A 22,929-nucleotide genomic window follows, 5' to 3' on the forward strand; every position below is an offset into this window, starting at 1 on the left:
CTGGTGCAGCCACTCTGGAGCACAGTATGGAGGTTCCTCAAAAAGTTAAAAATAGAACTATCCTATGGTCCAGCAATTGCACTACCAGGTATTTACCCAAAGGATAAAAAGATACAGGTTCTAAGGGGTACATGCACCCTGATGTTTACTGCAGCATTATCAACAATAGCCAAACCATGGAGAGAGCCCAAGTGTCCATCAATTGATGAATGGATATAGAAGACATGATATTTACACACACACAGACACACACAGACACACACACACACGCACGCACGCACTGGAATATTACTCAGCCACCTAAAAGAATGAAATCTTGCCATTTGCAAAGTAAGTCAGAGAAAGACAAATACCATATGATTTCACGCATGTGGAATTTAAGAAACAAAACACATAAACATATGGTGGGGGGGAAGAAGAGAGATGGAAATAAACCATAAGAGACTCTTAAAGATAGACAACAAACAGAGGGTTGAGATGGAGGTGGGTAGGGGATGGGCTTAGATAAGTGTTGTGTATTAAGGAGGGCACTTATTATGAGCACTGAGTGTTGTATATAAGTGATGAATCACGGAGTTCTACTCCTGAAATCAATATTGCACTGTATGTTAACTAGAATTTACATAAAAATCTGAAAAGAAAAAAAAACTCAATATTCTGAAAGGATGCAGACTAGAAGGCCAAGACCTGAGGAGAGAGATGGGGATGGTCTTCACTCCTACCTTGGTGTTTAGGAGAACACTACTTCTCCTTTTCATTCATCTACCTTGGTGTTCTACAGTGGCTTCTATTTATAGATGTGAACATGGCCTTAAAGGCTACTATGCACAGAGATTATCTAGGAACTTAGCTACCCCATCACACTTCATTGGTCATATTTACATAGAATAAACCTACAGGAAAGAGTTTTCAATGGTTAGATCTGTTGCTTTCTCCTCAGCTTAGCAAAGAATACTGAGTGAAGCCCTGATTATTCACCCTTAGGATGGTGGGAGTGTCACTTGTATTATGAGCAGAGAGAAAATTAAGCCACATCACTCTATCCTTAAGGGAGTGATTATAACAACTATCACTTTAGCCTCTGGGTCAATGAAAAGTTTTTTCACTTCTCTCTTTCCTTTATGGTAACTGCTCAATCAAAAATCACATTCCTCAGTTGGTAGCCACACTTGTGAACATAGCATGATGCACAAACTTGTCAAATCACAAAGTTGTATACCTGAAGCTAATGTAACATTTTATGTCAACCATAGTCAAATAGTAAAAAAAAAAAAAAAAAAAAAAAAAAAAAAATGTTGGGGAGGGGGACAAAAAGAAAGCAAGCCTGTTCCTGTCCTACCAGCTAAACAAGACAGAGGAACCAAAGCAAGAAATGAAACCAGGCTCTCAGAGCACATGTAAAGCACTGGTCAGAGAGCAGAGGGGCCCTTAGGGCTCAGCGTCCACCCATGGTGGTTTTTAAATAGTCTCCAAATTCTTTGATGTTCTTGCCTTCAAAAGGTAAAGTGTAATAGCTCCCTCCCCTTGAGCGTGGGCTGGACTTAGTGGCACAATTCTCATGAATGAAGTAGAGCAGAAATAAAGGTATGCAACTTTGGATAGTTCACAAAGCCAGTGTGGCTTTCTCCTTGCTCTCTCTCGCTCACACAATCTGGGGCAGGTTAGCTGTCATACTGGAAGGCCACTCAAAACAGCCTGTGGAAAAGGCCCACACAGTGAGGAATTGACCAACAGCAGCCATGTGAGGCGGCCACTGAGGACACAGATCCTCCAGTGCCAGTCGAGCTTTCAGAAGACTGCTGCTTGCAGTCACCCCCACTAATCTGCTCCCTAATTCCTGACTCACAGAAACTATGAGGTAGTAAGAGTTTCTTGTTTTAAGCCACTAAGTTTGGGGGTCATTTAACGACCCAATGAAGAAAGAAAATATTACCCCATTTACATAAAAGAAAACTCAAGTTTGGAAAAGTTATTTAACATCTAAAATTACACTGCTAGTTAACAGTGAAGCTAGAAACAAATTCAGGGTTGATCCCAGAGGCTATGCTTTTTGAACTTTACATACAGAAGGGAAATAAACCAAACTAGAACAGAGTCCATAAAAATAAAAATATACAGTATGCTTTACAACATGCATAACAAACTGTCCAAATGTTATCTTTGCTTGTAGAGGTACTGGAACATTCCAGATCTGTAGTGGACTGATTTACCTGTCACAGTTTAACTACTCCATACACTATAACATAAGTAAAAAAGCTTTGGACTTTAAGTCAGAGGAATTTAGGCTCTAATGAGACTACTACTCACCAACAGTAACCTAAGGCGGATCATTTAAAGTCCTTTAAGTCATTTAAGTTTCATTACTCACTTTTGTAAAATAGTAATATTCACATACCTCACAGAGGTCTTGTGAGGATTAAATTATATCTCTGTAACAACTAGAGCTCGGGGTCAAAAATAAACATTTAAATTGACCTATCAGTAGCCAGGGAAAGGAAAGGCTAGGCTTAGACTCTGGCCTTTGAGTTCTAAGAAATCAAAGAGATGCTGATTATTATGTTCTCTGTTTGCCGACACAAACAGGACTTGTGCTTGTAACTCCAGTAAGGTTTAATCGGGTCAGATACTGGACAAATTTTTATTAATGGCCTATTTATTTATATTAGTTAATGTGCCTTATCTTCTGTGGGCTTGCCACTTAATAAGGAACTGCTTAATCAGGATCTGCTGGTCTGAAGGTAGGTCTGAGGAGTCTGACACAAATACCTTACTTCCCTTTGCCCTCTCAGGGAGGCAAGGAGGAAGAGAGAGACTTTTAAAGAGCTCACAGACCCACTTGGGAATTAACTGGCTCTCTCCCTTCATTAGTCACATACTCTAATGAAATTAGATAATGGATAGATATCCTTCCAGTATCCTAATGAATGGCAATACAGGGGCTCCAAAAGAGTCTTAGTTCCCCATCAACACCCAACCCGATTTCATTATTTGGGTCTGTGGGTGAGAACAACCTCATGCTCCTCAATACCTTCTGTTGCCTGACAAGCCTACACTCAGAGCAGAGCGTCCAGCTTCTCTGTCAGACTGGTGGCTGTAGAAAGTGTCCACTTAGGCAATGGAGTTATGTTCACCTGAAGCTGATGTTAAATACAGTTAAGCACGACAGAGCCGAGAAAGGGGTCATGGTATGGAGTTTCTTACATGGACTGCTTCTTTGGTGCTCACTTTTCAAAGCAAATTCATAACTTCACAACTCATTTTCAAAGAAACTCTATCCTTAAAGGTGTCAATGAGTAGCCTGTTTCTAAGTAAACATACTATTCCATATGATGATCTCATTGCTACCTTTATGTAGCCTATCAGATCCCAAAGACACCTCATCTTGCTATAGGCAAAATTAAGAGGCTTGGCTGAAGAAGGCAGAGGTAACAGCAAGATTTACTGTTGGGGCACCTGGGTGGCTCAGTCGGTTAAGTGTCCGACTTCGGCTCAGGTCATGATTTCAGGGTTCATGGGTTTGAGCCCCGCATCCGGCTCTGTGCTGACAGCTCAGAGCCTGGAGACTGCTTCAGATTCTGTGTCTCCCTCTCTCTTTCAAAAATAAACATTAAAAAAAAAAAAAAAAAAAGATTTACTGTTAAGCCAAGGGCTAAGCCCAAGAAGCAATACGAGACTGGTCAGGATGGAAGCAAGGATGCTGGCTTGTGGCTCAATAAGCCTTCTCTACACAGAGTAGATTCATCATCAACTGTAAAGATTAAAGCAGGGATTTGTGGGACTTGTGCTGCCTTCAGCAGATGAGGCTTTTCCCTTTCCTGCAGGAGAGAGCACTGAGTGGGTAGTAACTGAAGTCTCCTCTAAGACCATGATTCTAACCTCAGCTATATGCTATAATCACCCGGAATGCTCTTAATAAAGCCTGATGTCAGACCACATTGCCTACACATTAAATCAAGTTTGAGAACCACTGCTTTCATACCCTTCCTCGCACCAGTGTTTGAGACAAGGCGACTGTAAGAAGGAGTGTCCCCTAAGACAGGAAGATGAGTGGAAGTATGGGGAACACTGAGGTGACATTCACAAAGTTGAGAAGGTGACACAGCCGCTACCATGAGGAAAAGAAGCTTAGAGATCATTTTCCTTTAATAACCCAACCTCTCATTTGTATCCATATAAGGGAACTACAGACTGCTGGAGCCTTACAGGACCTCCAAGACCATCTATCTCATCCTGCTTCATCCCATGCTTGTGGAAGCTGAGGCCCAAGGTAAGAGAGCAAACGGTTAGGGCCACAGCAAGTTTAATGGCAGGGCAGGATCAGACTCCGATTCCTCTAACTCTCAGTCCAAGGCCTTCTAACTGTTATATGCACACAGTAACATGGCTTAGTGTTCAGGAGCACAGGTGAGAACCCACGTTCCACTCTTTACCTGCCACACCAGTTAAGTCATCTAATTCCTTTGAGTCTCCATTTTCTCCCCTGGAACGTAGGAATAACAACAGCATTTCCATCCAAAAGTTGTGAAGACTACTGGGAGGACAGAAACAGCAGTGCACCCAGAATGGCGCCTGGCATACAGTTAATGTGCAATGTTAGCCATTCTTATTCTTATTAATGAAGGTCAGGGTAGCACCATGAAAAGTATAGGTATGGTTATCTGGGCTGAAGTTGATGCTCAAAGTGTTCTAGAAGCTTCAAGGTATTATTATTATTTTGCTCTCGAAGACTTTTCAAGTATGGACAATTCTGAGTCAGAACTAGCTTTGCCATCAGCTCTGACCTAAGGATGTCACAACCTCTAAGCGTCCTCACCTACCAAACTAGCTGCCTATCAAACAAATAAATAACCATGAGAACAATCTGCATGCTAAAGGGCCATACAGATGAGAGATATGTATTATTACTCTTAATGATATTCGGTGTCATCACCATGAGGTCCATCTCGGCCAGTCTGAACTGTAATATATCATTTGTAAGGCCACACAACAGAGGAGGAAACAGGGATGCCAGACAAGGTCCCTTAAAGAGATCCTAACATTTAGTCATAATATTAAAATACAAAAAAAACTAAGAAGTATGGAGGGAAAAACAAGATCAGTCTTAGCTCTGGTACCCCCCAGAAGCCTGAAACTCACCCACAGTGCCCAGTGAGCAGGAAGAGATAATGAGCCTGATGAGACCCTAGACCCAGACCTTCGTAGGGCTGGGATGTACCTTTCACAAGAGGCAGTAGCATGTTTGTTGCAGAGGATATGATGACCACCAAAATCTTTTTCTAAAAACCGAATAAAATTGCATTTCCTTGTTTCTTGGATTAATCAAAATAACTGAGCGATGAGGATGGGGTTTAGGAGTCATGAGAGGGATTTCTTCCTTTTTGCAGATTTCACAGACATTTTTATGTGGTTTTTTATGAGCACATTTTTTTAATTTTAGAAAAGGAAGAAAGGGGAAGAGGGAGAGAGTAAGAGTTAGAAAGGTTAAAGAATTACAGGAATAGAAAGTTCAATACTTATCCATTCACAAATGCTCTGTAATGAGCTGTGGACTCTCTGGAAGACATAAGCCTTGAAAAGTCAAAAAGATGGGGAAAGAGATGCCTCCCCAGAGTTATCTAAGTGGATCCCCAGAGAGGCTGGGCTATGGGGCAGAGGTCCCACTAAGGTCTAGTCATTGCTGTTTCCTCTCCCCTGGCCAGCCCTGCTCCATCTTTCACCTCCAGCATCTGCTCAGGTCACCTGCTAGATACCTAAGAAATGTAATCCTAAACAGTAACAGTATCTTCCTGTTTACACTGTGCCTCATTCTTGGCCTTTAAGAAAAAAAAAAGTGAAAGAAAAAAACCCTACTTCAGACGCAGGGCCTTCCCTACTACACGTAGATATTACCATCCTCAAAATTCCTTTCTTGACAGACTAAGGTGGAAAACACTGCCACCTCAGGTCTGTTCCAGGACACACACCCCTCCCTCGGATTCCTGCAGCCTTCTTTTCTCTTGCACACCACAAGTAACTCAAGATGTGCTGATCTGCTGCACAGTGCCCAGTTCTGGCCCAGTATAAACCCTTCACTCCCCACAGTGCTGAGCCCAAACAACACCCCAGGGAGGAGGTGCTGAAATGCAATAAAAGCCAAATGGGGAAGAAAAGCACTGAGTGCAGAACAGGTGCTGAAGAGATCTGTCTGGTGTAAATTCTATTGCCCTCACACGCCGAGTTAGTTAAACCACAAAGAAGACGCTCAAGAGACTCCTTTCAACAGAGGTCACTCATGTTCCTTAAATCTCTCGAGTACAACCACCTCTTACCTGTATTACTCAGATTTTTCAAGTCTTTATAGCTATAAAAAGGTAACTGTCTCTTACCCACCATAGAGGCACCAAGGAAATAAAACCAGAGTTTATATGAAAATGCTTTGGGAATCAATCAACCTCTCTCTCTCTCTCTTTCCCTCTCCCTCCCACCTTGGCTCCTTCTCTTTCCATCTCCCTCCCTCCCTCTCTCTCAATGCAAGGCATTGGGTTGGCAACCACAACCACCTAGCTTAGAATATGATCCTGGGGCACCCCCAGGGTGGCTTAGCCACCTGGGGTGGCTTAGTCAATTAAGCGTCTGACTCTGGATTTCAGCTCAGGTCATTACTTCATGAGTCGTGAATTCAGGCCCGAGTCGGGCTTTGTGCTGACAGTGCAGAGTCTACTTGGGATTCTCTCTCTCTCCCCCCTCTCTTTGCCCCTCCCCCACTCACTCTCTTTCTCTCTCTCTCGAAAATAAATAAATAAACTTTAGGGGTGCCTAGGTGGCTCAGTCAGTTAAGCATCCAACTTTGGCTCAGGTCATGATCTTACAGTTCATGGGTTCGAGCCCCACATCAGGCTCTGTGCTGACAGCTCAGAGCCTGGAACCTGCTTCAGATTCTGTGTCTCCCTCTCTCTCTGCTCCTCCCCTACTTGCACTGTCTGTCTCTCTCTCAAAAATAAACAAACATTAAAAAAAATTTTTTTTTTAAAGAATATGATCCTGGGCCTATAGCAAATCTTTTTGAAGCTAAACAGAAAAACTCAAATGTTCAGTCTTTTCCATACTAAACTAAGGATCACCTGTAAGACATTAAATGTTCACCTGTCTTCTATCCAGGTATTAGGGGACAGAAAGGAGAAAGACTGGAATTCCCTGTGAATTTTCTTGAGAGACTAACATATCTGTCGAAGCTAATCACAGCATATGCTTAGGATTCTATGAAAGAGAATTTTCTTAAGGTCTACTCCTTTAAAACCAGGATAGCACCACCTGCCCAATCTTCCTCGCAGAGCTGTTGTCAGTAAAATGCAACAGCACACATCTCGCGCAGTCACAATAAGATGCCATGGAATGTTTTAACTTCCTCTGAAATCACTCCTGCTTGCAGCCTCCCATTCTCTGCCCCCCAGCCCACCACCTCCTATCTGCTAAAGACAATGTGAGGAAAGATGCTGCCTCAGGGGCCACTGAAGCCCACCTCTCAAGCAGCCAAGCCAATGGGAAACCCCTTCTGTCTCTACTCCTGAAAGTTCTGCTAGAAATCATTAGAGCCCAACCAGCACTATCACAGGGAAGCCAGGACTAGGAACTGCATGTAACCACCCTTTAGGTTTGGGGAGGGTGGCTAACTACACACACCACTTTCCCTCCCTCGCCCATCCTGCTACCTCCATACTTGGACGCTGTGCCAAAGGCTCAGCCTGGAATGCTGCAGGGCCTCTGGTCTCTCGTGGAGGAGTAAAACATCTCCCCATGCAGGCCAGCTCACCCAGGTGAGGAAAGATACATGGCAGGCTTAGAGAAAAGGCGACTTCTCACACCTTCATCCTCATGTTGAACAAATGTGCCATCCTTCAAAAACAGAGATAAACCCAGATCCCTCCAAGAAAAGCCCTGAATTAATCAAAGCCCACATTCTCTGGCTGGTGTGGACTATTACCAGGCCATCATGACTAAACCCTTTCAGGCATTTAGAATTCAACGTGGCAGCTGGAAGAGACACTGGCTGTCCTTATGTCAACTTACAAATTAGGGCTGGGTCACCAAGACACTACTTTCATTTAATAACAGATCACTGAAACCTGGAATCTAAGCCTTTCTTTAATCTGAATTTCTAGTCTTCTAAATATTTTAAGAAAGATCTGATACTTGCTATTATAGGACCTTCCCATTTACTAAATTTATCCTTCCAGCTGCTAAGGATCACCCAAGGATTTGAAGAACAAATCCGTATCCTTCCTGAGCAAAATAAAGACTGAAAAAAATCTGGGGCGCCTGGGTGGCTCAGTCGGTTGAGCGTCTGACTTCAGCTCAGGTCATGATCTCATAGCTTGTGAGTTCGAGCCCCACGTCGGACTCTGTGCTGACAGCTCAGAGCCTGGAGCCTGCTTCAGATTCTGTGTTTTCCCCCTCTCTCTGCCCCTCCCCTGCTCATGCTCTGTCTCAAAAATAAATAAAAAGATTAAAAAAAATGTTTTTTTAAACATGAAAAAAATTTAAAAACCCTCATTTCTTCAGTCTGACCTCAAACAGCAATCCCACCTCCCCCTGGTCATTTTATAAAATGGAAAAACATGGGATTGAGAATCAAGATCTGGGTTCTAATGCTAGCTCTGCCACAAACCACTCTGTGAGCCAGAGTTCATGGCTGTACTTTTCTGGGTCTCAGCTGCTTCTTTGAAATAACACAGGAAAGCTGGGATTCATGATGTTATGTTAAGTAGCTTCAACTTTTACAGTTTTCTTGGCCCTTTTGGGAACTTTTAGCTACAGCTGCATCTTTAAGATGCCATGCACCCAGAGTTTCTATTAAAATTCTAGGGGCGCCTGGGTGGCGCAGTCGGTTAAGCGTCCGACTTCAGCCAGGTCACGATCTCGCGGTCCGTGAGTTCGAGCCCCGCGTCAGGCTCTGGGCTGATGGCTCGGAGCCTGGAGCCTGTTTCCGATTCTGTGTCTCCCTCTCTCTCTGCCCCTCCCCCGTTCATGCTCTGTCTCTCTCTGTCCCAAAAATAAATAAACGTTGAAAAAAAAAATTAAAAAAAAAAAAAAATTCTAATGAATGGGGCACTTGGGTGGCAACAAACTTCAGCTCAGGTCATGATCTCACGGCTTGCTACTGTCAGCGCAAAGCCCACTTCAGATCCTCTGTCCCCTTCTCTCTGCCCCTCCCCCCCTTGTTCTCTCTCAAAAATAAAACAAACACTAAAAAAAATTCTAGGGGCGCCTGGGTGGTGCAGTCGGTTAAGCGTCCGACTTCAGCCAGGTCACGATCTCGCGGTCCGTGAGTTCGAGCCCCGTGTCGGGCTCTGGGCTGATGGCTCAGAGCCTGGAGCCTGTTTCCGATTCTGTGTCTCCCTCTCTCTCTGCCCCTCCCCCGTTCATGCTCTGTCTCTCTCTGTCCCAAAAATAAATAAACGTTGAAAAAAAAAATTCTAATGAATTATCCACAAATAGTTTATGTTCACTCTGCACACTGTACTTTGCCAAATCCTTCTGGCCCATTGGAGATCTGTGTAATAATATTTGTATGGCACTATTTGCTCGAAAACATTTACATAGGTTGAACCATACGAAGCTGCCAACATTCAAACTTTTACCAGACAAAAACAGCAATTTCATATGGTTCAAACTACTACATTAACTTATTTATTCCTCCTTACAACCCCACAAGGTAGATTTTGCAAATGAGGAAACAGGAGCACAAAGAATCTAATAACTTGCCATAGTCACACAGCTAACAGATGATGGGGTTTGGATTTAAACTTGGGCAGCTGAACTCCTGAGCGTGTAGTCCTACCATAATGTTATATTGCCTCCCATAATGGGAACAAGAACAGCTTGAAGACTGGGAGTCCAGAACAAGGTAGTGTCTCAGAAGGAGAGGGAGAGGCTCACACTGCAGCCTCTGTTGGGTTGTACCTTTCACTTCAATGGTGGCATTTGCTTTAGGAGCACTGACAAAGTGATATACACAGTGGTATTCGCCTGAATCCTCAGCTCTCGGCTTATTGATCCTGCAGAGATGAGAAAAAAAATCAAGTAAGGAAGCTGGGAACAAATATACAACAAAATATACAACAAAAGAAGAATCAAGAGGGTAACCAGGGACTCTCCTCTCCAAACTGTGTCCCTGAATGCAACTCCCCTCCTCCTAACTAAAAGCAAAAGCCTCCCTCCATGAAACATTAATGCTTTACTCCTTACTGGGAGTAAGACAGAATACAAAGATAGAATGATACATGGTCTCTAACCTTAAACAAGTAATCAAAATAGAGGGCTGTACAAAATACTATGGACTATATTTAGATATAGAGGATGGAGCCATCACCAAAAACTTTTTGCTCACCTTGTGGTTCTAGTCAAATAAATAAGAGCAGAAAAAAGCAAACCTTTTTCTGTGTTTCCCTAAAGACCCTTGTTCTCATCTTGTTCTTCCCACCCTGTATTTCAGTAGCATGCCTTTCAATAAGTCTACTCACCAACAGGACCCAAGGGATAGTTTAAAAAAAAAAAAAAAAAATCCGCCATCACAGCACCGACCGCAGAGAGGCAAATACACTTTTAATGCTTAAGTGCAGCTAAAACTCCACAGCACTGCATAATCTGTCGTACCCTCACCTCAGCCACTTTCTAGCCCTGCTGGGCTCTTTTCAGTTTTTCAACGTGTCACACTCGTTCCTATCTCAAAACCTTGACACAAGGGGCGCCTGGGTGGCTCAGTCGGTTGGGCGGCCGACTACAGCTCAAGTCATGATCTTGTGGTCTGTGAGTTCGAGCCCCGCATCAGGCTCTGTGCTGACAGCTCAGAGCCTGGAGCCTGCTTCTGATTCTGTGTCTCCCTCTCTCTCTGCCCCTTCCCTGCTTGCTCTCTCTCTCTCTCTCAAAAATAATAAACATTAAAAAAAAAAGTTAAAAAGAAAAAAAGCCTTGACATGAGATGTTCCTTTACAGAGAATAGTCTTCCCATCAATCTTAGCCTATTTTTGCATCAGTCTCGGCTCACATCACTTCTTCCTACCCCCCAATCTAAGTGACATCCCCTCCATGATATTATCTCTAATACTACAATGCCATTCTTCACAAGCATTCACCACAACATGTAATTATATGTTTATGCAATTGTTTGATGAATGTCTAGTTTCCCAACAGACCAAGTTCTATGTGGACAGGCACTGTTTATTTTGTGAACAGATCTACACCCAGCTCATGGCCTCGCTGGAATATAGCAGGGGGATGAATAAATAAACGAGTAAATGATGGAGTGAATGTAAATTCAGAATGCATAGCTGTGCAGAGATCCCAACCAAGGTAAGTAGAGGGACAATGAGGACTGTAGGAAGTGTGTATGGCCAGAACAGCACTTCCTCTGAATTCACAAGGTGATCCTTAACAAGCTGTCTTGCCCCTAATGACCAACTTCACACCAGCTCAGCACACTATGGCCTACACACACCCCCAAACATATGCAGAAAGGCTGGTGTGTAATTACCGAAAACAGAGAAATCCACATCTGATAACCATTATACGGATCCTGCTCTTTTACTCAGTGGTTAAAACAGAGAACTTGCAATGGTCAAAGCTCCACTGCACTAGTTAATATCTGAGAAAAACTCAGAGAAACCTTGACCACTGAGTGGCCGAACATATTTATCCACCTTACTGTTCAGTCGCAAAAAAGAAACACGGGTTACTAGACCACGGATGAGGAGAGACACAGTCTATCCCCAGGACTGTCTCAGCATACCCATGGCAACCTAATATTCTAAGAGGAACTGCCAAGAGTCTTCTAAACCTCATACAAGTGGCTCTTCTTAAACCAATATCCTCCCAACTGGAAAACAGACACAAGTCAGCTGCTCTTAGCAAATGTTCCAGAGTTTGGAGAAAGAGCAGCAGCTATATCTTCAAACTCAGACTGACTCTAAGTTCCTTGAAAAGACTTAGAAAGATGACTCCCAAGCTTGAGCCCATGCCTATGGGCTCAAAATCTCCCTACAACATTCCCGTCAACTAGCTACTGGGAAACAACGCAAATGGAAAACGTCCCCTACAGCTGAGCAGGAGCAGGGTCTGAGACTGGCTCCATGGCTGACCAAACTAACAGGTGGCTCAAGGGCTCATCAGCTGTTTTTTGTTTTTATTTTTTTTTCCACAAAATGTGGTAGAACACAGATGCCTTGAAAAACGGACAATGTAGAACACTCCTGGAGAGCTTCAAATAAACTAAGAGGAAGAAGAAAAAAGAGGAAGAAGAGGAGGAGGAGGAGAAAGAGGAAGGGGAAGAAGGGGAGGAGAAGCAAGGGGGAGGAGGAGGAGCAAGGAGGAGAAGGAGGAGTAAGGGGAGGAGGAGCAGGAGGAGCAGGAGGAGCAGGAGGAGCAGCATTTTATAAAGTCAGGCTCAAATTTATAGTTACAGTTCAAATCTATATGGGTGACATAATACAAGACCCATGTCTGGTACCTTGAAAGAGTTGTTAAAAAATACAAACTTGTAAAACTAAGAAACAGACCAGGAATATATATATGCCTTTCATTCCACCAAACACTTCTATTTGATTAACGTTTTCCAAACTATGAGAATACAGCTGAGGCTATATTTCCAATTTAATATGAGAAGAAACTACAGTCGAGACAGATTAGCTTGCCACTAAAATGGCAGGGGGAAAAAAATGACCTAGATTCTAGAAAGTCAGAAGACCTGGAACCAACTCTTGCTTCTGTAATTTACTAGATACAGTATTTGGCCTGGAAAACAGTCATTACTCTTGGAGTTTTAGCTTCCTCACTTGAGAAAAGGAGGAAGCTCCAGAAATTAATGTGGGTCAATAAATAAGGGGTATGAAAAGATCTCAATTTTGCAAAATACTGCAGAATGTCCTTGCTACTACTGGGTACACAAGTCTTCCTGATCTCACTCCAGTGCACTCTTTCTTCTCACTGCATAATCCTGCCAAACAGGATTAGCCGATCCTTTTCGGGATTAGGTTTTAAACACAAACTATTCTGAAAGGTGAGGTGCCATGTGTTCTAGATATTACAAAAAAGCACCAAATGTTTGGATGCCAGGTTAACTTCAGCCAGCAAATATCCCCCCTTTCATCAAAGGATGTTTACAGGCTACTAAACTTATTCCAGATCACTAAAGAGCCCTATATCCACCGGTCTTGATCTGGTTATGGCCATATTAATCACTCCTAAAAGGTAACTCACTAGGAATTCTACCCAATGGCGAAAGATCACTTATGGTGTTCTTGCTCTAAGAGTCCTAAAGCAGATTTCAATCTGATTCCTCAAAGCACTGAATTAAGTCAAGGGACCTGCATTCAAGTTCTGACTTTCCTACTGACTAGCATGGTTACCCTGAGCAAATCACACCTTATGCCCTCCGTTTCTCTATTATCATAATGAGAGGAACACCTAGAGCTCTCAAGCCTAGCTATTCATTGGACTCCGTCGGAAATCTTTAATAGGTTCCTGGGCCTCACCCGACACACTGGATTAGACTCTCCAGAGAAGGACCATATATATCTTATGTGTCTCCTACGTAACATAATTACAGATTATGAATGTCCATAGTAAGTTCACTGCTCCCTCCCATCTTCCTAGGAGCTGTTAGTCCCTCTCACCTGTATTCCATGTTGCTGGCATTCTTGCGAGTGGCAGTCAGCTCTACCCCATTCTTTGTCCAGTAGCTGTATGTAAGGGTGTGAGAGCTGGAAGTGAGGTTACACTGCAGAGTGACGGGAAGAACAAGGCTGTCTCGAAGAATGACCTCTTCACTGGTGACAATCCGTGGCTCTGTAATAAGAGTGCACAGTGATAGGGAGCCACAGCCTTCTGTTTTCTGTAGCCCTGGCCTGAGAATTGGATGGGGTAGGATGGGGAGACTAGAAGAAGAGGGAGGGCAGACAGGACCACATGAGGAATTTCACTTTACCAGTTTGGAGGAAGTCAAGAAAGGAAAAACAATGATTATAAGCAAATGACCACTAGCGCAGACAACAGCCTGAAGACCAGTTGGCCTAGACGTGAAAAGAATGGGAGTATTATGGGTACTTATACTGGCAACAATCCACTTACACTTTTAACACCACGGTTTTATGATATAAGAACCACCAACCAATTCAGCTTCAATTAGAAAACCAGGCTCCACCTTGCAGTTCTGAAGACAAAGGCAGTATCATTTATATAACTAATAAACTCCCTATGGAGTCACTAGGCCTTGGAACAGTAATTTCTATAATTAGATAATACATGTATGGCTTTTCCCACATTTAATTCTGATAAACCTATGGCAAATCAGCCATGGCCATTAATTATGCAGAAAAAGTGTAGATCCTTCAAAGCAAATTTCCTGCCAGAAGTCTATTGTATTTTCCAAAATATGCCACGGGAAAATTCTTAAGGAATCATCACAGTTCTTCTCTCCAGCCCATATTTATTCCCAAAACAAAACCTTTTCAGAATTCCTGTTTAAAACACATTCCACTGTGGAGATAATATAACTAGAATGCAGTATGTGTTGGTATCATGGGCTGTAAACATTTTAGAGCTGAGAGGCCCTTAGAGTTCACTAAACCCCACTCTTGAAGAGCTAGAGACAGAAAATGGCTTGTGCAAGGCCATAATTATTATTAGTGGCAAAGCTGGGCCTAGAACACACATCTGACTGAATTCTCTACCTCTGCCTCCCTTTCCCGGCCCCAAATCCCCCCACACACTTTCCACCCTACAGCAAGTTACATACTTCATCTTCTGGTTCTATCCTGGGCTTAGATAACCTGGGGTCATTAGTTTAGAATCTACAAAAATAACCTATTTGACCCAAATATTAGAACACATTGAGCAGAAATTCTGTAAGGCACACTCTGTCATTCCTGGAAGGTTCATCCTTAAAGCCCTTTGAATTCCACCACTATATGAAAGTCAAGATGTTTGTTTGCCGTCTTTTTGTTGTTGTTACTTATCTCTAATCTTTTCCCACACTTAAACATTTTCAGGTAAAGTCTAAACTTTTCCCATCCACCATTAGAGGTATTTCTTCCTCTTTTATCCTTTTTCCACTTTTTCTCAGAAATTCTTGACTAGCTTCCCATTTCCCTGCCCCTGGCAACTCTGTAGCAGCAACTTAACACCATTTTACGCAGTATAGTGCTGACTCTTAACTCTTGAGGACAGAACTCTCTCCCTTCACTGGAACTAAACCTTGTTCACTGTGCAGGGAGGAGGATAGTATGGAGCAGTCATGGGACACTTGAAAAACATAATGCCCAAGGACCTCCTAATCAATGCAACATTTCTGACTGTAGACTCGTATCAAAGAACACTGTGGCAAATAAAGCAAATCCTCAAGTTTCTTCAATTAAATTGCCTCTCACTATTTTCTGACTCTGGCCAAAGGATAATGGTTATCTTCCATTCAGCACTGATCCTTACTGGTGACATCAAACAGGGTCTCTATGTACAGATAATGGAGGCATAGCAGCCACTAAGACAGAAGCAGATGCATGTAAACACGTTAGCGCAGTGGTGTCCCATGGTTTCCAAAACACACTGGACAGAAGCCAAATCCCTGGGCCTTTAAGTTGAGCAGAACGGCTGCAAACCCTGCAACGGAAGGCGCACACACACCATCAGCAGAAAGCACCACAATTCCAAGAAAAATCAAAACCAAGCAAAAACAAAAACAAAAAAAAAAAAAAGAAAAAAAGAGAGAGAACCAGTACTCCACAGAAATTAAAAATATAAAGGCAACATTAAAACCCAAACACACTTTTAGGTTTTTACTAAATTTTTATTATCCAATTTTATTTCCTGTCCCATTTGGGACTCTCCTTCTGGTTCTTCTTCTCAGACTGCACTGAGAAAGGGCAAACTCTGAGAATGAGGCCAAGAGCTTCTAGATGTTTAAACACAAGGAGGCCAAAATAAATGCTACTCTTACCTGTGACGATGCAAATGCCCACTGCAGCTCAGGGAGATTAAGAAGTTGATGAGAGCAACCTGGTAGACTTTCTGCCAAGAATTCTTGGAAGGCAAAGGAAAGCACTTTTCCCCTTAAGTGTTAAAGATCCAGGAGAGAGTCGGCTGGGAGCAAGTGGATAATTTAAATAGGTTTAAATATGATTCTGCACCATAGGAAGGTTGTGGGGTGTGGTACCTCCCTCCAATGATCGCTGTATATGGAAACCAGTGCTAACCCAAGCTCCTTGGCCATGCTGCCACATATGCATTCTGCACCAGGATGAAGGTGGAGCTTTTGTTTCTGTGGCCCAGCAATGCCCATGAAAGTCCAAGAGAGATGAACATTTAGGAGAAGCCCCAAAATTTTTGCCTGCCACTGACTCCTACAGAGAAGCAGTGGATGGGAGACCCCTACCCTCACCGTCACACATGTGTAGAACATGCTATGGCCAGGGAGATACCCTAAAAACTGGGCATATTTCTCATCCTGTCTTACTTTACTCAAGGAGTTCTGGGGGGAAATACTGTCAAGGAGTCATTTTAGAAGACTTCAACCTCCTCCTGGAGGCAAATGTCCTTGAGATGCTAAGCTCATAAAATCCAATTCGAGTGAATTCAGGGTGTTTTTTAAAAGTAGCATCAGCAGCTTGGCTCTCTAAAACAGTTAACTAGAATTAACTGATTGATGGGGAAGTCTGGGATGAGACTGAACCAGGGTTTGGTTCAACCACATGCAGACACTTCTAAGTTAGGAAGTTTATTTCCAAGTAAACTGGAGAAATGTTATGTATTCTCAGGATTGGTAGTAAGTACCCCAAAGACTCATCTTCTTCTAGCCCCAAGACATGACCTCTTAACTATGAGTCTCCTTGAGTCAAGCTCCTGGAAGTACAAATACCAAATGCCCAGCCCAGTCCATGCCTACAAACTTCTGCAGGTCTTTGTGGCCATTTGGGTAATTCTGCTTTTATAAGGAAAGGAGCAGGGGGGCAGGAGAAGGAAGCGTGCAAGGGAAAAATTGTTAAATAAAAGGAAAATCGCTGGGTTAATATTCCCCATTTTCACATAGACAAGGTTTTCTTTTCCCCTTTCCAGAAGCAGGTTCTCTGATTGAACAGTGCCAGCTGCAGCAGCCTCTCCTACCTCTTCCCGAAGGCCTCTTCTCTCCATAAGCATCTTCTAAGGAACTATGAAGGACAGACAACTAACTTGCTACCTTCCATATTAAGTACATAGATATTCAGGGCCCATAGCCTATTAATCCCTGTGTTACTACCAAATTCCTCATGAATGTGTTCTTACTATTTTTACTTACTCTTTCTAAATCAATCAGTTCTTTAAGCCAGAACTGGCTACAGGTCTAAGTTCTTAAAAGAGAAGGTGAAAACTCCAGAGGATCATTCCATTAAGTAGAGTATGCTCCCTCAATTACAATCAGGTCAGATGTGGGGCTAGAACTCTTCCTGGCCAGGAGCACTGGCTCTGTGGTGGCTTTTCCCTCCCTCTCCTTGCCTCTATACAAGTAGCAAGACACTTGCTAGAAAGAGAGGTGGCCACAAAAGTCCGTGTCTAATGTCTTACTTATAGCTGACACAACAGATGAAGAGAAGAATTCTAAGCCAGCCGCTTAGCTTTCCCTCATCACTTAGTTGGACGTTAGTTTCTTCTTTTTTCAAAACACAAGAAAAGGCCAGTGTGAATGGCTTCCAAACTATTTCTAGGGTTGCCAGCTTCTGGGAAGAGGAGCACTGTGCCAACAGTCAGTCATCAGAGTCAAACTATCTGTGAACAGGAAGCAGATGCAACTCTGACTCTGAAACAGCATGATGGGGTTTAAAAAAAAAATACTTTGCAGCTTGTGTCACCTGGTGCCTAACAGCAAGACACATGGAGGAAATCTCAGACTACTGCTTTTAAAAGAACAGGAGACTGGATGGGCAGAACCAGTAAGGAGTGTGCTGCTGTAGTGCAGGGCTGTTATCAGAGAAGCACGTGCCACTGTTTTAGAAAAGAAAAAGAGCTGGAACTATGGAAATATCCAAGCTTACATGCCACCCAACAACCAAAACACACCATCACACCGCACCTATGGCGACATTCCCATCACAGAACAGGATGACACCAAGTCACAGTGAGGGAAGAAGCTGGGCAGACACAAACTTAAAATCATAGAGGTGAAGGCAGCTATTCAGAGAGCTTCAAACAGATGAACAGAAGAAATAAAAAGTAGTTAGACTGGGGAGAGAAACAAAAATAAAAAGGCACCAGAGAATAAATCAGCAAAAGGATAGCAGGAAACCTACTACAAAATTAAAGGGGAGGGAAAGAAACAATTCAACACTACTACCCTGGTTTAATTGCCTGGTCTTGTGAGTTTTAGGTGGTTTTCTGAGCCTCCCCAGTTCTCCCTCCCCACCTCTTCCCAATGCAGATGATTTTGGACAGGCACGGATTTCCCCAAATTCTTTGTTCCTGAGGAGAAAGACACAGAGAAGGGTTGGGGGATGAGGGAGGTAGAAAGGACGGCAAAGAAAAAAAAAGTTGCCACAGATGTTTTTATACACTACAACCAGAAGGGTCGTGGGTTTGAAAAAACGAAGACAAGGGGTGGGGTGAGCGATCATACTGGGGAAGAGGGAAAGGAAGCAGAAGGGAAGGGTCATTGGGCCACCTCTAATGACTACAGTACTACTACTGTAGGGTGCTGGACTCACTCTGAAGGACGCTTATGGTGGCCTGGGCTCGAATCCATGTTATGGAGGGATTTTGCCTCAAGTCATTCCTCTTGGGGTCGTTGCTGGCCCTGCACTCGTAAGTCCCAGAGTCCTCCAAGGTGAGCCGGGTTATTCTCAGCACACTCACGCCGTTTGACCCGTAGGCGGTGTTTACGGTGACACGGCGCTTCCGAGCACCGTCCCACAGCTGTCTGAAAGACTCTGCCCGGTTGACTTCTGCGTACCACCACTGGATCTCTGGCGTGGGGCTCCCGACCACGTCACAGTACAGCTCAAAGGCGTCCCCAGTGAGCTTAGTTTCTGACATGGGCGACTTGACAAACCCAGCTAGAGGGAGGGGGAGCAGGAATGCAGTGACAGGCCAAGCAGAAAAAAAAGAATCAACAGGTGTTAATAGTAATTTAAAGAAAAGAAAAAAGCAAATGAGTTGCAAAGAACAAAAAGGATTCATTTTTAAACTATAAAGATATAAAGAGACAGTAAATAGCATTTCATACAAGCTTTTAGAAGAAGAACCACCCTGGGAAGCTTATGAAGCAAAGGCAGGCTAATTACAAGCTGGGGCAGCCCAGGTGCTAGCCAGGCAGAAGCAAGCCCACTGGAAAGCATTTTAGCAATGGGCCCAGTTGGTAGGAATGAGAAAGCCTCAGGTCTCAGGGAAGAGTATCTTTCCTTAGAGCACAAACCATTACCTTTTCAAATTCAGGCAAGTGATGAAAGATAAACACAAGTGGCAGTAGTTCTATATGCCAAGTCAGGATCTCTCTTTTCGATGGGGGAATACTTTGTCTGAGATGCAATGTCTTTTGTGGGCCTCAACAAGAAATATTAACTGACCTATGACACCTTCTCTTGGGAATCAGGGTCCAAATTTCAACTGAAAAGGTAGCATAATTCTCTCTCATACAGGATTCCATCCTGAGTTCAGCACAGACTTCCCCCACATCCTATTCTTCCCTGGGCCTGTGGCAAACAAACAACCCAGCGGTCTGTGATTAGGTAGCCTCTACCCGAATGCAGACATTCAGGCACAGGTAAATAAGACAGTCTGTACACTTCAGAGTGAGAATTACGATGGGTGTCAGCTCAGGAGTGGAACCAACAGTAGCATCAACCCAACTCATTGCCAATGCAGAGACTATACCTTCCACAATTCTGTGAGTTCATACAACTAGAAAACTCTCCCGAAAAGTGAGTCTTCAAAATAACTATGGTATTTGACAGTCTCTGTCTATGTAGTTCAGTAGCCTAGCCCCCAGAGTCCAGCTCATAAAGAATAAGAAATGTATAATGATGAATTAAATTCTATGGTGAAGGCTAGGCCTCAACATCATTGCCAGGCATTTCCCAGGAACTAAAGTTGATGCCTATTTCCACTTGTCCAGAATTTGCTTTAGGTTACACTCCCATAAGACAAGGTGGCAATGGCAGAGACAGAGTAGAAAACCCAAGCTTATTTGAAGAACTTGGAGTGGGGTCCATAGTAAATTAAATCACAGTGCAAGCATACTCTCTCTCACCCATTTACTCCACCCAGGGTCCAGCAGCATTTCTACCATTTCAGGCAGGATTCTAGGATACAGGGCAAGAAGCTACAAGAGGTACTCTCAGTGGCTGGGCAATTTCTCCTGGGACCAAGCTGGTCCCTCTGCAGGGAGTGGGGGGGAATCTACCCACATCAGATTAAATACATTTCAGAGGGAAAGTATGAATTAAATGGAACAGTTTTCCTACAGTCCAGAAGCTAAGGACATAATGGAGCTGCCTGAAAATGGAGGTTGCTAAGTGGAAAATTTTCTGTTTATATCCATAGAAGTATTTGCCTTTGTAGATAAACTCCACCTTATGGACCTCAGAACCCTAAGAGAAGTAGTATACTTATTCAATAGAGGTCAAGACCTCCAAATTCAAACTAGCCTTTCAATTTGTAAAACATACAAAATGTGGGGAGGATAGGAATCCAGTAACTAACAGCCTTAGACTAAATGTTCTACCTTGCAAATACTATTCTAAACTACCTATTCAAATTGTGTCAGTTCCTTGTAAGGAACTATCTACCAGAGGCTCCAAGAAGCCAAAAAGATGTCATTGTCAGATGCAAAGGAAGTTTCGGAATTTGAGAAAGGAAACACCAACCCCCAGCAATGAAAACCTGAGCTCACTTCCAGGTAAAGTGGTAATAAAGGACTAATGTCTTAATCTCAAAACCTGCCAAAGTCGATGCCAACTAATATAGAAGGCTAGCTAAAGGAAGCTGGTTCCATTCATTTTACTATTGGTTTAACCACCATGGAAAACTGATTATCAGTAAACCCCTACGGAGCAGTAAAGAGGAGTACTCTATTTTAATCACACTCTCGATCATTAAGTGGAAATTACGAGTGCTCTTATTCTCACATTCTCTGTGAACTGGGAGAGTTTATGCCCTCTCAAACACTGATTATGCACAAATCATCCCCGACTTAGCGATGGTGTTACATCCTAATAAACCCATTGTAAGTTGAAATTTTAAGTAAAAAATGCATTTAATACACCTAACCTATTGAACATCATAGCATAGCTTAGCCTAGCCTACCTTAAACATGCTCAGAACACCTACATTAGCCTACATACAGTTGAGCAAAACCATATAACACAAGCCTGCCTACTTTACAAGAAAGTGTCGAATATCTAACATAATTTGTTGAATGTTGTACTGAGAATGAAAAACAGAATGGCTGTATGAGTCCAGAACAGTTTTAAGTTTATCGGTTTTTTACCCTCACGGTAGCATGGCTGTCTGGGAGCTACAGCTTGCTGCCACTGCCCAGCACTGTGACAGAGAAATGTACAGATCACTGCCTAGGAAAAGATCAAAATTCAAAATATGGTGTCTACTGAATACATTATCATTTTTGCACCATCATAAAATTGAAAAACTTTAAATTGAACCACAGTAAGTCAGGGACCATCAACTTGATTATGCTCTAGAAATCTGTTAGTGGGTTTTTGTATTTTTTTTCCCCTTCTGAAATGCGGGCTGACATTTAAACCTCTTTATCAATCTAGTGACCATGCTAATGTGAAGGGAATGCCTGCAAGTATGTAAAGAACCCCAAGAACCCATCCAATCCCAATGTAATCTCAAATCCCAACACCACACATTCAAAGGTAGCCAAGAAACAGCCTGAACACAATTTTCATTGCACAGAATCAACCAAGTCTTTCAACCTGACACCACCACCCCTGGGCAAGAGTCACTTCCTAAGGAGGAAAGAATGTTGATCTGATTTAGTTAAATTTTCTATCTGAATACAGGAAAATGGGAGTAAGTAAAAAATAAATGTTCTTTGAATTAGTAAATGTTATGATGTATATTTAAAAAAAAAACTTATCTAAAAACAAGATTTAAAATCCCTTAAAACACTAACAACAGACATCTATTTACGTATTCTTTGAAAGCTATTATTATTAGACATGTACATCAACAGTTAACACTTCCTAAGTATGTGTTTGTTATGTGTTGGACAATGTGGTAAGCACTTTATATTATCTCATTTAATCCTACAACAGCCCTATAAGATAGGTGCTATTAGAATGCCCTTAAAGATGGAAACTAAGGCCTAAAAAAGTTAAGTACTTTGCCCAGAGTCACAAGCTAAGAGTGCAAAAGTCTGATCTGGAATCCAGGTGTGTCCAAAGACAAAGCACGGCCTCCTAACACTTTCCACAACTGCAGTCAATGTCCCTTACTACAACAGAAAAAGTTTTCTGTAGCTATTTAAAAGTTAAACATATTTTGTGTCACCGCTTAAATATAACTAATTAATAATTTCTGACTACAAAAAGCAAGGACGTGTCGACTGGAATGTGCAGCACACTATGATCACTAACTTCTTCAAATTATAATCCTAGTATGGGGCGCCTGGGTGGCGCAGTCGGTTAAGCGTCCGACTTCAGCCAGGTCACGATCTCGCGGTCCGTGAGTTCGAGCCCCGCGTCGGGCTCTGGGCTGATGGCTCGGAGCCTGGAGCCTGTTTCCGATTCTGTGTCTCCCTCTCTCTCTGCCCCTCCCCCGTTCATGCTCTGTCTCTCTCTGTCCCAAAAATAAATAAACGTTGAAAAAAAAAATTATAATCCTAGTAAAGAATGAACATAGTGAAACACCAGGATCAAAGAGTTTCCCAAGCAACGGGGGGGGGGGGGGGGGAGGCATGTGTGTGTTGTGGGG

The 22,929-nt window shown here is 42.9% G+C and overlaps 1 protein-coding gene across 2 annotated transcripts in view; it reads right to left on the reverse strand.

Moving 5' to 3' along the window:
* Positions 1–22,929, reverse strand: part of NPTN (neuroplastin) — a 74,174-nt gene that overhangs the window by 17,703 nt on the left and 33,542 nt on the right. For both annotated transcript variants that reach the window (XM_040493215.1, XM_040493214.1), the window contains exons 2-4: positions 18,699–19,046; positions 13,647–13,818; positions 9,940–10,034 (exon numbers count right to left, since the gene is read on the reverse strand). In XM_040493215.1, the coding sequence (XP_040349149.1) occupies positions 9,940–10,034; positions 13,647–13,818; positions 18,699–19,046 (615 nt within the window). The remainder of the gene's footprint in view (positions 1–9,939; positions 10,035–13,646; positions 13,819–18,698; positions 19,047–22,929) is intronic.

Source organism: Herpailurus yagouaroundi, unplaced genomic scaffold (assembly GCF_014898765.1).
Source record: "Herpailurus yagouaroundi ecotype Mexico unplaced genomic scaffold, PumYag 184, whole genome shotgun sequence".
Classification (NCBI taxonomy): Eukaryota; Metazoa; Chordata; class Mammalia; order Carnivora; family Felidae; genus Herpailurus; species Herpailurus yagouaroundi.